At 49.4% G+C, this 14,698-nt stretch overlaps 1 protein-coding gene across 5 annotated transcripts in view; it reads right to left on the reverse strand.

Annotated features, from left to right (window-relative positions):
- ATG7 (autophagy related 7) overlaps positions 1–14,698 on the reverse strand; it is a 231,789-nt gene that overhangs the window by 197,456 nt on the left and 19,635 nt on the right. For 4 of the 5 annotated variants that reach the window (XM_043442242.1, XM_043442238.1, XM_043442239.1 and 1 more), the window contains 4 exons: positions 12,581–12,753; positions 12,060–12,114; positions 3,786–3,903; positions 1,996–2,073 (listed from right to left, as the gene is read on the reverse strand). In XM_043442242.1, coding sequence (XP_043298177.1) covers positions 1,996–2,073; positions 3,786–3,903; positions 12,060–12,114; positions 12,581–12,740 — 411 coding nt within the window. In that variant the 5' untranslated portion in view covers positions 12,741–12,753. Of the gene's footprint in view, positions 1–1,995; positions 2,074–3,785; positions 3,904–12,059; positions 12,115–12,580; positions 12,754–14,698 lie in introns of those variants that run through there. The other variant, XM_043442241.1, reaches the window with a different exon arrangement.

Raw genomic sequence — 14,698 nt, forward strand, 5'->3', positions numbered from 1 at the left:
GCCACTAACTGATCAACTAAGGACAAATTCCCTTTAACAACAGCAAAGCAAACTGCAAAATGGAAATTAATAAAGTGTCTGTACCTTGGAATCCTAGGAAGAGCAGAAAGGAAAGAAAAACACCTCTGGAGATTTTTCTCTCTTCCATATGCTTAAATGATTTGTCATAACTGATCTTTAGCTAAAGGTTAAACGATTCAAGATGAAGGCCTTGGCCGCTTCTAAGAGCTCTTATCAGGTCATCTTCAAGAGTCAAAAGGCTTGAATTTCTTAGGATGCTTTTCAGGATACAAGAGACCTCGATTACATCAAACATAAAGCCCTTTGTGTCTGACAGGTTTCTGAAGACAGAGACTTTTAATTTTTTTTAAACGCAGGCTAAGAACACTCAGTAGAAAGGGCAACATGGCCAACTCACATAATGACTCTGGGAGATGCCTTAAAGCTTTAAGTGAGATCCAATGCTGTTTTCTCATTAAACACAAGTTGTCTATTAGATTTTACTAGCCAGAACTCTTAATACAGAAGATGTATAGATGGTAAAGTTAAAAAAAAAAAAAACTTTAACTAGCATTGCTTTTATTTATCCTTACAAAATTACTCAAATTTACAAAATACAAAGCCAAATTGTGTCTAGTAATCCCCTGAAGTATCTGGTGCTCTTCTATCTCACCACTGACACACAGAAAGCAATTTAACTTGTTAAGAAATGTGCTCCTTGCAGGGCTCCCATGCCCACCACCCCCGACTCTGGGTACGACCCCCAGTTTGAATCCTCTCTCTCTCCCCTCTGCCTCCGGTGGTGCATCAGAGAGGCAGCAGGAGGAAGAAATGGAGGATGAGTTCGTGGGGGAGAAAGGAAGGCAAGCCCTGTTAACTTGGCAAACCAAAAAAAGAAAAGAAAAATGTAGGGAAGAGGATTAACATCCGAAGCTGATAAAGCTAAGGTGAACAACCAGCGTGCTTAATACGTGTCAACATCAGTATATTTACATGCCCACTCCAACGGGCTATCTTCTAAAGAAATAAGCGGGAAAATAAAATCAGTGTGGATGACAATGTTCACTGAAACTTTTTTTTAATGATAGTGAAAACTGGGGACTTGCCTTGCAGTCCAGTAGTTAAGACTGCTTCCAGTGCAGGGGTCGTGGGTTCGACCCCTGGTTAGGGAACTAAGATCCCACATGCTGTGTGGTGCAGTCAGGAAGTAAAATAAAATAGTGAATACTGAAAACAACTTAGATATAAAAAGGTCTATAGAACATATATTTGACAGAATACTATAATGTCCACATAATGATAAAGGGTAAATGAGCATTCTATGGAGATACACACACGCACGCATATGTGTGTATACACATGCGTGTGGGTGGTCTGGCACTTCTATTAAAATCAGCCCTCACCGTCTCCCCATGTGACCCATCACTGACGCTCCCTCCCCTTGCTTCCCTGGGCAGCAGCTGTTCCCCTAATGTGATTTCTTCTCCTCTTCAAAGCTGCCCTTAAAGTTCATTTAATTAGCTCTCACTTAAATAAAACATTTTCTTTGTTAAAAAACAAAATAAAACACAACTGTGTGGACAAGCTATGCAGGGTGACCCCCTCTCATCTAGAAGTCACATGGGGATGGCTTAGATCCTCGAGTCATCACCTGTTCCTTATGTCGATGGACTCAGCAACTGAGCTCTGCGGCGCTGAACTAAACAAAGACGTTAGCAGCAATGGACCCAGCTCCTGGAACCAGACTTCGTCACGTCCTCAAATGACGACAGCTGGGTCTCCCTGTCACATAAACCAGGCAACCACCACCAGTACGATCAGTGAGAATGAATTAATCTTGCATCAGTGAGAAACGCCAGCCATACCGGGTCACTAACCACCCAAGGATTTGTTCAACAGACGTGACTTTAGAGAAGAGAGCTGACTGTCCCACCAGCGCCCTGGGCTCGGCCAGGGCAGTCCACAGTCCAGACCCCGCCGAGCCCGTGGACTTACCGCGAACGTCAAGAGGAGGAACTTGTTGAGGAGCACAGGGTTGTCCAGGGCGGCCCCCGATTTGATGGATTCCCAGATCTGCCGGGAGGAGGAGGAGCATCAAGGCAGGTCCCAGGGTCTCCTCCCACCTCCTTCCCAGGAACACCCCGGAGCTGCAGGGCAGCGAGCCTTCCTGCCCACAGGCCCAGCACACTCATCCCGGGCCCCCTGCAGAGACACAGGCAAGTCCAAAAGCATCCTCTCTCTTGCTGGGTCTCAGTGTCAAGGAGGAAACCCGGCCCGTTCGTGCCTTGGTTACTGCCTTCCACAGATATTTACTTAATGTCAACTACAGAACAAGCACATCAGGGATACAGAAGAAAGAGGCACAGTCCCCGCCCTCCAGAAGCTAACAGCCTGGGAGAGAGCCGGGCACCCGTGTCTGTATGCCGCCAGGCAGCAGGGGATCTCGCAGCTGGGCGGACAGTACCTGGGAGGAACCCTGACCTCAGCTAAGGACAGGGGAGGGGACGCAGCCAGGGACGGGCTCCAGAGGCCGTGATCTGAACTATGTACAGGGCATTTTCTAAAAGTCTTATTTGGTATAATCTTTCCCTGAAGAGAAACAAAGAAAAATCAAGTTTATGGATACTCAGGAAGGACTGTGACTGGGAGCAGAAGCGGGTCCTGTTCAGATGTTTCAGGAACTAAGACTGGAGGCTAAACTTTGGGCCACTGAGGAAACTGACAGCTGGGCCACCAGAAACCCCGGCACACATGTGAGCAGAAGACGGAACAAGCAGAGAGAAGGTCCTGCTGTGGAAACACCGAGCTTGGAGGAGCTGGAGCCCAGGAGAGCCGACCCCACTCCCGACAAACCAAAGGGGAGGCTGAGCCCGGACACGGGACAGGGCTGGGATTCCTGGGGAGCAGCCTGCTGTTTCCAATGACAGCCTAAGAGCCGACCGACTCTCTCGAGACGGGCTCTGAAACACACAGGAGCCCACGAGCAGTCACGCCACAGGCCGAGGAGGGTAACCATTGCTCCCCATTACGAGGGGCGGGAGGGGGCCCAGGCCCGAGGCAGGGGATGCCCCTCTCTGATCATGGTCCCCATGTACATAAAACTCACCGGGGTGAAGCTCATCGATGAAGTAGGTGGTAGAGAGGGCTGGGATAAACTGGTCCCCACTTATTCCTCACACTAACTCAGACGTGAAGAAGGAAAGGAAAGACATTCCAGGCAGAGGAAACCATCGTGTCCCAGGGAGAGAGGGGACCGCAGGAAGCAGTGAAGGGAGGAATGCTCCCTGATCTGCCCTGAGTGGTCAGAGACGGTGAGAGCAAGAGTGACGGGACGGAAGGCCATGGGGCCACAGAGGCCGGGTCACGGGGGCCCCGGGAAGTCCCACGGAGCCTTTCCGTTCAGCCCTGAGGACGTGGGGGAGACATGATGGGCTCTGACAGCGTGACAGCGCTCAGGCCTAGAAAGCCTCTCCGGGGGCACTGGGAACAGAGAACCCGAGTGCACGCGATACGGGCACGGGGCTGGCACACTCAGAGAGGCTGAGCTGCTGCAGAATGCTAATGGAGGCCAGCAGGCACGCGCTTCCCTTCTCTGCTGTGACCTCCTCCTCAGGCAAGAGCCTGGCTGGCCCCTCCCTGACCCACCCACCACTGCAGAAGGCCCTGAGTGCGCTTGAGTGCCGGGTACACGCTAGCTTCTGTGACAGAGTCAGGCACTTGGTCTGCAACTGCATGCCCGCGGGACCGTGGACAAGACAATGGGTACATTGCGTTTCCCAGCTAACCTTGTTTGCTGCTTCTTCCAGAAGTAGCTTCTTATCTGCAGCCTTGAAAGCCTCCAGAGTGTTGGTATTATACAGTGTGCCGACCGCCGGGCAGCAGCGGGCTGGGGTGGGCGCACTCCTGGGTACGAGAGAAACGTGGTTAATGGGCACAGCTGGGACTCGGAAAGGCAGCTGACGACAAACAGACCGGAAAACAGTCAGACACAAGGACTGCGCTCTGCAGGGCAAAGACTGGCTTACATTTCTTTGGAAAATGATGAATATCACTGCGTAAGAAGCAAAACCAGGCACTCTACCCCCCAAAAGTCTCTCTACTCCCCTTCCCCTAATGTCTCTGCATGCTGTCTTTCCACTGCCCCCCAGATATAAGCTCTTTCCCTATTCAAAAAAATTCTTTCCCGTCTTTAAACTGAAAGGGAGACGTTATTTACTGAGCTTCTACTGAACCTGGGTATAAGGGATCGGTTCCTTCTCTCACTTGAAAGATTAAGTAACTTGCTTAAGGTCACATAACAGGCAGAGCTGGCGTCTCAACTCAGGACTGTTGACTCTAAGGGTCTGTGTTGCCCACTCCCCACTCAAGCACTCCCAGGCTTCAGCGCCCTGCTGCAAATCCTCCTCTTCCAGGAAGCCATCCATCCATCCCCCCTTCTCTGACCATGAGCATAGTATTTTAGAGTGTTTTAAAGACAAACACGCACACCCCTTGGAGGACAGGAAGCTCTCCAAAGGCAGGGGCGTGCCTCCTCCTCCTGCCGGCGCTATGATCTCACCAACGCACACAGGCTGCGCGTGCAGCCGCCACAGAGCGCGTCCCCGAGGGCGTGTGAGCCACGCGACGCCCCGCACCGCACCCCGCACACCTGTGTGGACATGTTGTGCCTCCTGGGTGTCACATTCTACACTGTCCCCCCAGGCCCAGAGTAATCCAGGTCAGGAGAGGAGAAAGATGAGATGACTCTGAACACAACCCTGATGTGGGAAAACTTGGTCTCACCACCAAAATGATTAATTTGCGTTTCAGAGGTTGTGTGTGTGGGTTCAGTTGCTCAGTCCATGTTTGACTCCTTGTGACCCTTTGGACTGCAGCCCGCCAGGCTCCTCTGTCCATGGGATTCTCCAGGCAAGAATACTGGAGTGGGGTGCCATTTCCTTCTCCAGGGGATCTTCCCGACCCAGGGATCGAACGCGTGTCTCCTGCATTTGCAGGAGGGTTCTTCACCACTGAGCCACCTGGGAAGCCCTTCAGAGGTTACAGGTGTTTACTGAAAACAGTACTCATCTTATGACAAGATGCATACTGTGGTCACAACCACCGCAGAGTATGCTCACTGCTTACACTGATGGCAGCTCTTCAGACCTAGTGCTTCCCCCTTTTGAGTAAGTAAAATGGGGTTCGGGAAGGAAGGTGGGGCTGCAGGTTTAGAGAGATCTAAACCTGCAGCAGGTGTGGAGGGGTGCGACGTATGAGGAGGTTCTGCCAAATGCTGTCTCTAAGGCTCAAATGCCAAGTCCTGGGAGAAGCAACTTTCAAAGGCCAGAGCTTGCCTCTGGGGGCTGATGAGTCAGTGGCTCATGGGTTGTATGTGTCACCACTCTACCACAATAGAAGAATATTCTTCACTCAGGTGAGATGAGGACATCAAGGATAGACTTGAGGAGAAAAAAGAAATCAGAAAAGGACAAGACTAGACTGAGAGGGAAGAAAAAGGAAGCTTAGCAGCTGGCAAACCAGGCTTCTACAGGCAGACGTGGTTCTACACACAGACATGGCTTCCTGAAATGACTAGAGAAACAGAGAAGGATGCTCTGATCAAATCTGGTACCCGCCCTCCTAGCGTCCAGATGCCCTGGATGCCAGGCCAAAGCCTTGCTGTGAGAGCTGAGAGCAGAGGAAACTAAAGCATGAGAAGTCAAGCAGCTGCTAGGACGTCAGCCCTTGCGTGACCTCATTAGTGAGTTTCAGAGGAGAATCATTTTTCAAGGCTAAAGTTCCACCCAGAGAGGTGGCCAGAGGAAAGAACTTGAAATGTGACAGTGGGAGGGAAAGTCATTCCAGTAGTTTCTCCAAGTTCAAGTTCCACTTGTTGCAGAAAGAGGTGGCTCAGAGGAGGACTGGAAAGAGCCCTAGATTTGGAAACTAGAGAGTTTAGTCCAAATCCTGCGCCTGGACATGTATGAATTTAGGCTGCTGTGATGCCACTGCTGTGAAATGTCCAGAGCAGCCAAATCCATAGAGACAGACAGCAGAGTCGTGGTTGCCTAGAGCAGGGGGAAGGCAGAAGGGAGGGGTGGGGAGTGACTGCTAAGGGTACAGGGCTTCTCTTTGGGGTGATGAAAGTGTGCATTGGTGGCGCCTGCACCTCATGAATATACTAAGTGCTGAACTGTGCATTTTAAATGGGTAAATTGTATGGTGCGTAAAGTGAAGTGAAGCTGCTCAGTCATGTCCGACTCTTCGCAACCCCATGGACTGTATCCTACCAGGCTCCTCCGCCCATGGGATTTTCCAGGCAAGAGTACCGCATTGGGCTGCCATTTCCTTGCCCAGGAGATCTTTCCGACCCAGGGACAGAACCTGGGTCCCCTGCACTGCAGGCAGCTGCTTTGCCTTGTGAGCCACCAGGGGATTTCACATGGTACGTGAAGTAAACCTCAATAAAGCCGTTTTAGAAAACTAGCATCAGACGTCTGCCCCATACGCTACAGCCTATAGTGAACTCTAGCTAGCTAGTGAACACACTAACCCGAGTCGGGGAAAAGATCAGATCCTACAAAGGCCTGAAGCCGGGCATGTTTTCGCTGGACCGCAGGCCCTCAACCTCACTCAGCCTCACAGTGATGACTCGGGAAAAGTACGAGGGCGGTTATGGAACTTCCTGGGCAAAGGCAGACACATGGCCAGATTCTCCAGGACAGACAGGCGGTGAGGGTGGCCGGGATGGAATGAATCTGGAGAAGCCTTTATCACATGTGCACAGTCTCACCTGCCTGTGGGGAGCTCTGGGATCCAAGTCACACTCAGTCTAGGGACCCGACTGCATGATCTCCTACTTTCTGTAACCATCTCTGAGTTTCTGGTCATCGCGTCCTCTAACGGGGTCCATAGGTGCCTTTCCACCAGCCATGCCACTTCCCATTTTGACAGCCAGGCCCTCAGACTTCTTGCAATTGATGCCAACAGCTATCTGAGTGGCCACTCCATGTCGGACCTGCGTTAGGTGCTGGTAAGATGGTGGAAAATAAGAGGGCCTGTGTCTTGCACAGATGATCTAGCAAATGAGCCGTATTTCCTCAGTCACTATTTAAGGTCTCTGAACGCAAGGGTTATGCCTTCTATTTATCTTATTAAGGCCAACCTGAAGCTTAGAAAAGGAAAATATGTCTTATCACTAATTAGGTAAATGTCGGGATTCCCTAGTGGTCCAGTGATTAAGAATCTGCCTTGCAATGCAGGAGACAACCATTCAATCCCTGGTCCAGGAAGATCCCACATACCACGGAGCAATAAAGCCTGTGTATCACAACTCCTGAGTCCACATGTCCTACAGCCCATGCTCCACAACAGTGATGAGCCTGCGTACCACATCCAGAGAGTAGCCCCCCGACTCGTCACAACTAGAGAAAGTCTGTGCGGCCGCAGAGACTCAGCACGGCCAAAAATAAAAAGTTAATTCATTAAAAACCATTCTGAAAAGATGCTATATATTTTAAAAATAAAAAACTAGGTAAATATTCCTCAAAGCAAAGGATTTTTTTTTCACTAGCTTTAAATTTGTACAGAGATTGTCCGCCAAAGTCTATTTCTCTCTCTTTATATAGAAGTAATGCTGTGACGCTGTAGCTCGGCACCATGTCTCAGCCTCCCTGCAGGATGATGAGGCCTCGGCTCTGCCTGACGGAACGTGAGTGGGGTGACACATGCCCCCCACCCCACGCTCACCCCGGCCGTTAAGGGTCTGTAAGAGAGCTGGGGGTGTCTCCTCAGACTTCCACTTTGGTTCTCTTGCACCTCCTCTCTCTTGCCACCGGAAGGTGACAATTCCGTTCCCAGCAGCACACAAAGGCAAGCCCTCCAGGACGATGCAGGCACGAGACAGAAAAAGACTGGACCGCCTCCCCCCCCGGCCCCCGCCTGGACTACTAAGCGGTGAGAAAGAGGCCCCCTCTGTGTTAGGGCCGTTACGCACTGGGGTCTGGCTCATCGGCGCGCCGGCCTGAGACCGCTTGCTCCAGCACAGCACAGTCGGTGCCGGCTCCAATCGGCCAAGCGTGACCGATAATTCAGCCCAAACAAGGCAGGTAACGGGGCCCTGTGATGCCAACTGCTGGCAGAGACTCACCTGGCTTCCGGGATCTCAGAGTGAGAGGGGTTTCACGGGCGCTGGGCAAAGCTGAGGTACACCTGGCATCTACAGAGGAGGACTCAGGCTGTTAGCTCTCCAAACGGCATCTTACGCTTCTCTGTATGCCCGGGGCCCGGCACATTCTATCAGCAGGACCCAGCGGAAGCAATCAACAAGCATTTCTGAACCAACCATCAGCCCCCCATGCTTACTGCATGTGTGATGCTAATACCTGTCTCCCACCTCCATGCAGAGCTCCTCTGGAGTCCCCTGTTGGCTTAAGGCTTTGTATTCCTACCACCTACATGTCTGCACACAAGAAACATTCAGTGTTTGATGAATAAATGCAGGCAGATTTTCCCTACAAACCCACACACATGCTCAGCAATAAACGCAAAGAAAGAACAATCACGACCAAAACAATTTGGATACAAAGACCTCCTTTTTCCAGAGGAGCTCCAAGGGCTTTCAGTAAACTTCCTGACTGTCTCAGTCTGCCTGAGCAGAGGTTGTACCACACCACAGACTGGGGGGCTGCCAAACAACAGACGTTTATCCCTCATGGCTCTAGAAGCTGGAAGTCCAAGATCAAAGCGCCAGCTCCTGGCAAAGAGCTTCTTCCGCTTCAGCTGTGTCCTTGCAGGGTGGAGGGGGTGAGCTAGGTCTCTGGGGTCCCTGTCACTAACCCCATTCATGAGAGCCCTGCCCTCACCACCTCCCAAAGGCCCACTTCTTCAAACCGTAACCTTGGGCCCTGGGTTTTCAACATATGTGCTTTTGAAGAACACCGTTTAGACCATGGCACCAATAATCCTAAGAAAGGGGGAGTCAGAAAATCACAGACTTTTACAAAAAAGTTGAATTAAAAAAAAAAAAGAAAGGAAGAAAATCAGACTTTTAAAACTGAAAGGAACATTTAGAAGCTGGGAGCTGCAGATGAGGAAACTGAAGCTGAGAAAATGAAAAAGACTCATTCCAGGTAGGGCAGTTAATCAGGGGTAGATTCCAAGCCCTCAAGCTTCCAATCCAGGACTCCCATGTCTTAATTCTTAGTCACTTCCCCCAGTGCCTACCACGGAGCCTCTCACGCGGTGAATATTCAACAGCTAACTGACATATGATGACCAAGAAAATCAGGCCATCTGGGAGAAAACCACAGCCACGGGATCACAGACTTTATCTCCTTTAGCTAAAATTTCTGGATTGTAAGGTTTAAGAAACCTGGATTTTGCAACAAAATCAAGCCTAACTTCTGTGAATAGTTTTTTTTTCCTATAATTAGTTGTGCCGAAGAATAAAATTATTGAAACTCAAAAAAATAATAACCTTTCAACTAGTGTCAGAAGAGACAGGAGCAGGCTTCCCTGGTGGCTCAGTGGATAAGGACCCACCTGCCAACACAGGAGACACAGGTCTGACCCCCGATCTGGGAAGACCCCACATGCTGCAGAGCAACGAAGCCCTAAGCCCGTGCGCCACAGCGATGGAGCCTGTGCTCCAGAGCCCAGGGCTGCAACTACTGAAGCCCATGCGCCCTACAGCCTGTGCTCCGCAACAAGAGAAGCCCCCGCAGTGAGACGCCCACTCGCCACAACTAGAGAGGAGCCCCCACTCACCACAGCTAGTGAAAAGCCCACACGGCGACGAAGACCCAGCACAGCCATAAATAAATAAATCAAATTATACATAAAAAAAAAAAAAAAGAATAGATGGGAGTGAGGGCAGCTTCTGAGGAATGTTGGACCCTTCAGGTTATACTAGAACCACACTACCCCATTTATGAGCCTCAGGTAATTTAAGACTGTACGCTGAATGCATTTTCCTCATTATTTTGTGATTGCTCCGAAGTCAGTCAGTCTTTGCAGACACAGGAGAGAGATGACTAGGATTTTTTGCTTTGACGCGCAATCACAAGGATTTATTATGGAGCAAGAAAGCTCTGAAGGGAACAAGAAACATCAAAACACATCTTTTAAAGGTGCAAAGACTAACATCATTTTCGATTCAAGTTGTGCAATTTAGTTTCACAATTTGATTGTGACAGAGGAATAAAATGTATTGACTTTTCAAGAGATTTTTTGTTTTCAAATTCCAGGGAAACTTCATTTGAAATACCCTAATCTTTGACTAACCAGTCCCATCACTTCATGGCAAATAGATGGGGAAACAATGGAAACAGGGACAGACTTTATTTTTTTGGCCTCCAAACTCACTGTTGATGGTGACTGCAGCCATCTTAATTTCATATTAAAAGACGTTTGCTCCTCATAAGAAAAGCTATGACCAACCTAAGCAGCATATTAAAAAGCAGAGACATTACTTTGCCGACAAAGGTCCATATAGTCAAAGCTATGGCTTTTCCAGTAGTCATGTATGGATGTGAGAGTTGAACCATAACAAAGGCTGAGTGATGAAGAAATTGATGCTTTTGAACTGTGGTGTTGGAGAAGACTCTTGAGAGTCCATTGAACAGTAAGGAAATCAAACCAGTCAATCCTCAAGGAAATGAACCCTGAATCTTCACTGGAAGGACTAATGCTGACGCTGAAGCCCCAGTACTTTGGCCCCTTGATGTGAAGACCTGACTCATTAGAAAAGACCCTGATGCTGGGAAAGACTGAGGGCAGGAGAAGGGGATGACAGAGGATGACATGGTTGGACGGCATCACCGACTCAAAAGACATGAGTTTGAGCAAGCTCTGGGAGATGGTGAAGGACAGGGAAGCCTGGCGTGCTGCAGTCCAAGGGTTCGCAAAGAGTCGGACACGACTGACTGACTGAACAACGATTCTTTGATTATCTCCATTTTCAGGTGGTCTTTACAAATACCTCTTCATGTTCCCCTTATCCCCCACCCTCACACAGCAAACACACGAGGGAGCAGAAAAAGATGCCTCCCTCCCGGCAGCCTTCAATCCTTCAGTTCTTGACATGGCTTCTGCTCTGCCCCCAGGCGCAGAATTTAGTTTCTCACACAACCCAGTCAACAATTCCGGTGACTCCAGCACTGAACTCTAACCTTTCTGATTCTGTCACTGTTGACCCTCTTTCCTTCCTGAAAACATCACCTCTGGTTCTTCTCCAGCAAGTCACGTCTCTTTGGCGAGTTCTGTGTCTCTGCCCTCCCTGATCAGGTCTGGTCCCTGTCACTGCCCTTCCTTCTCTTTCTGCTACAGTCTCTTCCTCTCTCACAGCCTCAGGATCTCTACGTGGACGACCCACCCTCCCGGGGGCCAGTGCCTCTCAGACGTTTCTACTGGACTCTGTCATCTCTGACTCAACATGTCCTAAACCAAATTTACCCCCTCCCCAAACTGCAGCCACCTCTTGGCTTCTCGGTTTCTACAGAAAATAAGAAATTGCCCCCAGCTACTCAGACCACAACCTCAGAAATACTGGTCACTTTTCTCTCACCCTTGCTTCCTAAATCGAGCCATGTCTAAATGACTTGGGTAAGTCACTTCACCTTTGCACTTGTGGTTTCCTCACCTGTGAAAGGGAAGAAAACCACGCCTGGCAGGTCTGAAAGGATTATGTCTAGAAAATAAGTCAGTAATTAAGTCAATAAATGTGTTTCTTCTCTCCAGAAACTCCCCATGGTCCCGTGAGGACATTATGTCGCATTTCTTTGTACATCCCTACAATGCCTTGCACAGTAACTTGTATACAGAAGTAGTCTAATAAATGCTCACTGCTGCACCTAATAGGCTCTGATAAATACGTGCTGAAAAAATGAACCAGACATTCCTGAGCACCCAGCACTTGTCTCTGTGCCATGGGAGGTACAAGAGAACCACGAGACGCTAGCCCTGCTCACTGGAAGCTTCTGTGGATCGCCCCATGGCCCACCTACAATGAAAGTTAAGAACCCTCATTCCTTGCAAAAATCAGTGTTCTCTATTTTAGACTTCGATAAAAAAATACTCACATGTCGAAAGCACTGAACTCCAACGTTAAGCGAGCTGGCAGCCCCGCAGAGTCACCTGGAAGGAAGCATTTATACATTCACTCATGAGTTAGTCACAGCAGCCTTTGCAACAAAAACATCTGTGGATCACTTCTCTCTTCTGGTGAAGCCGAAAGGGCTCCATCCAATTTCCAGCCACCCAAGCTGAGCAAGGACTCAGCAGCAGATGACGGCTTTTGTGAATTCAAGGTATTTGCCAAGAATATTGAAGCAAAGATTCACTGGGGAGAATGTTTCCAATCCCCTTCCCCAGCAATACTCAGTAAAGGGTATTAACTCTTTCAATTAATACACTGGCTTCTCCCTTTCTTTTCCCAATAAGGAGAAAAGAAGTGAACATGGGTCAAAAAGTCAGGAAGTAAAGTGGAAACCATGGGATAACAGTACTGGCAAAAGTCAAGGACATCCCATTCTGAAGGACAGCTGACCCTACACTGGGCAGAGAAGGTGAGAGAAGAAGAATGGAGTTTCCTATCGCCTACCATTGTAGTAATAACCCTTAATGTCCTTGGGAGCTTCGTCTAGCCGGTACTCATTCAGCTTCTTCTGGGTCAACTCATGCCAGAAGCCAACGTCCAAGGCGCTGCTGAAGGGGGCGAACTGCAATCTGGAGAGGCTGGGGTCCCCCATAGCTGCCGCCATTCCTTGTCGCCTGCTGGAAACAAAACATGGCAACAATGCACAGAGTAGGGTGAGAAAGGACATCTGTAACCACACCTAATCAAAACAGGCAGAGCAACCGAAAGTGACGAGAGGTCGACCAGCTGCCTGGAGACACAGCTTTGGAAAGCAACCCGGGGATCCTGGCCGCGTTGCCACATTCAGCCTCTGGGCGACACAACTGACCTCCTGGCCTTCACTGCGGGGCATCTTTCTTTCTCTCGAGCCAGTCTGACTGATGCTAGTGTTATCCCTTCTTCGAGCCATCCTGTGTGGCCCCAGGGAACTTTACAAGCACAAAACCCCGAAGTCCAGCCAGTGAGCAACGCCAACTGTCACGGTTCTGGGTGAGGCAGCACTTGAGCACCCCAGCCAAGAAGGATGAAGAAGTTCCCCCACCCAAACCACAGTATCAGAACTGCTTTGAAGTCTCACATTTTATCCATCAAATGAGGGAAATTTGCACTTTACTGTATGTATTTTATTAATTTTTTTACTTAGACTTTTTACTTTGTATTAGGGTATAGCTGACAGACCGAGAGAGTGTGTTAAAAAGCAAAGACATGAGTTTGCTGACAAAGGTTCATATAGTCAAGCCTATGGTCTTTACAGTAGTCGTGTACAGATGTGACAGCTGGACCATAAAGAAAGCTGAGCGCAGAAGAATTGATGCTTTCAAACTGTAGTGCTGGAGAAGACTCTTGAAAGTCCCTCGGACAGCAAGGAGATCAAACCAGTCAATCTTGAAGGAAATCAACCCTGACTATTCATTGGATTGGAAGGACTGATGCTGAAGCTGAAGCTTCAATATTTTGGCCACCTGATGTGAAGAGCTGACTCATTGGAAAAGACCCTGATGCTGGGAAATATTGAGAGCAGGAGGAGGAGGCGGCGGCAGAGAATGAGATAGTTGGATGGCATCACTGATTCAAATCTTCAAATAAATTTAACCGTCCCAGCCAGCAGGCATACATTCAAATTCCCTATGTCCCCTGCACGCTCTCAGGGGTGGGCGGGGAGGGGACACAGACCCTGGGGTGATGGGGTGCTGGTGGTCAGGGAGGCAAAACCCTAAAGGAACCTGTAGTTCAAAGGCATACGCTGATGAGGTCACTTGAGTCTCCAACTGCCCCAAGACAGATGAGTATGTCTGCAGTGGGATGTATGAACAGTCACACAACAGGGGATAAATAAAAGAAGATGGGTCATGTCTACTCAGTGAAGTTCTGAGTGAGTTTCGTGCAAAGATTTTTTAAAACCTTTCAGTTTTCTTTTTTTTTAAAAACCTTTCAGTTTTCTAAACGTGTTGGATATCAGAGAGACAAAGAGCTTTGGTCCAATAGTAATCATATGGTAAAACGCAAGTGAGCACTACCTAAACCTGGTGAAAATCAAGGAAGAGGAGGTGAGGGTGGGTCAGAGCAGGGTGAAAGTTCTGAGCAGGGCCTGGGCACGTTGCGGCCTTGGCATGAATTCGCAACATCACACATCAGCCAGCACTGAACAAGTGTTTCCACCTCCTTGTGGGCTTATTAAAAAATGAAGATGCCTCGGATCCACTTGCTGGGGAGGCAGTGCGGGGTGGGGGGGGTGGCGGGCGGCGCTAGGGAGAAAAGACAGAGAGGGTGGCGGGAACTGGTGCCCCAGGGGATTCTGATTCGAGTTTGATGCTATCTTGAAGCCTTTGGGACACCAGCAGTCTTACTTTTGGAGTCAGAATTTGCCTGCTAAATGCAAGAGACGTGGGTTCGATCCCCCGGTCAGGAAGATCCCCTGGAGAACGAAATGGCAATCCACTGCAGTATTCTTGCCTGGAGAATCCTCACAGACAGAGGAGCCTGGTGGGCTACAGACCATGGGGTCACAAAGAGGCGGACACGATTGAGCATGCACGCACACACAGCTGGTATTCTCCTTCTGCTGCTGGCTTTTGAAAGCTT

This window comes from Cervus canadensis, chromosome 22, assembly GCF_019320065.1.
Source record: "Cervus canadensis isolate Bull #8, Minnesota chromosome 22, ASM1932006v1, whole genome shotgun sequence".
In the NCBI taxonomy this organism is placed as follows: domain Eukaryota; kingdom Metazoa; phylum Chordata; class Mammalia; order Artiodactyla; family Cervidae; genus Cervus; species Cervus canadensis.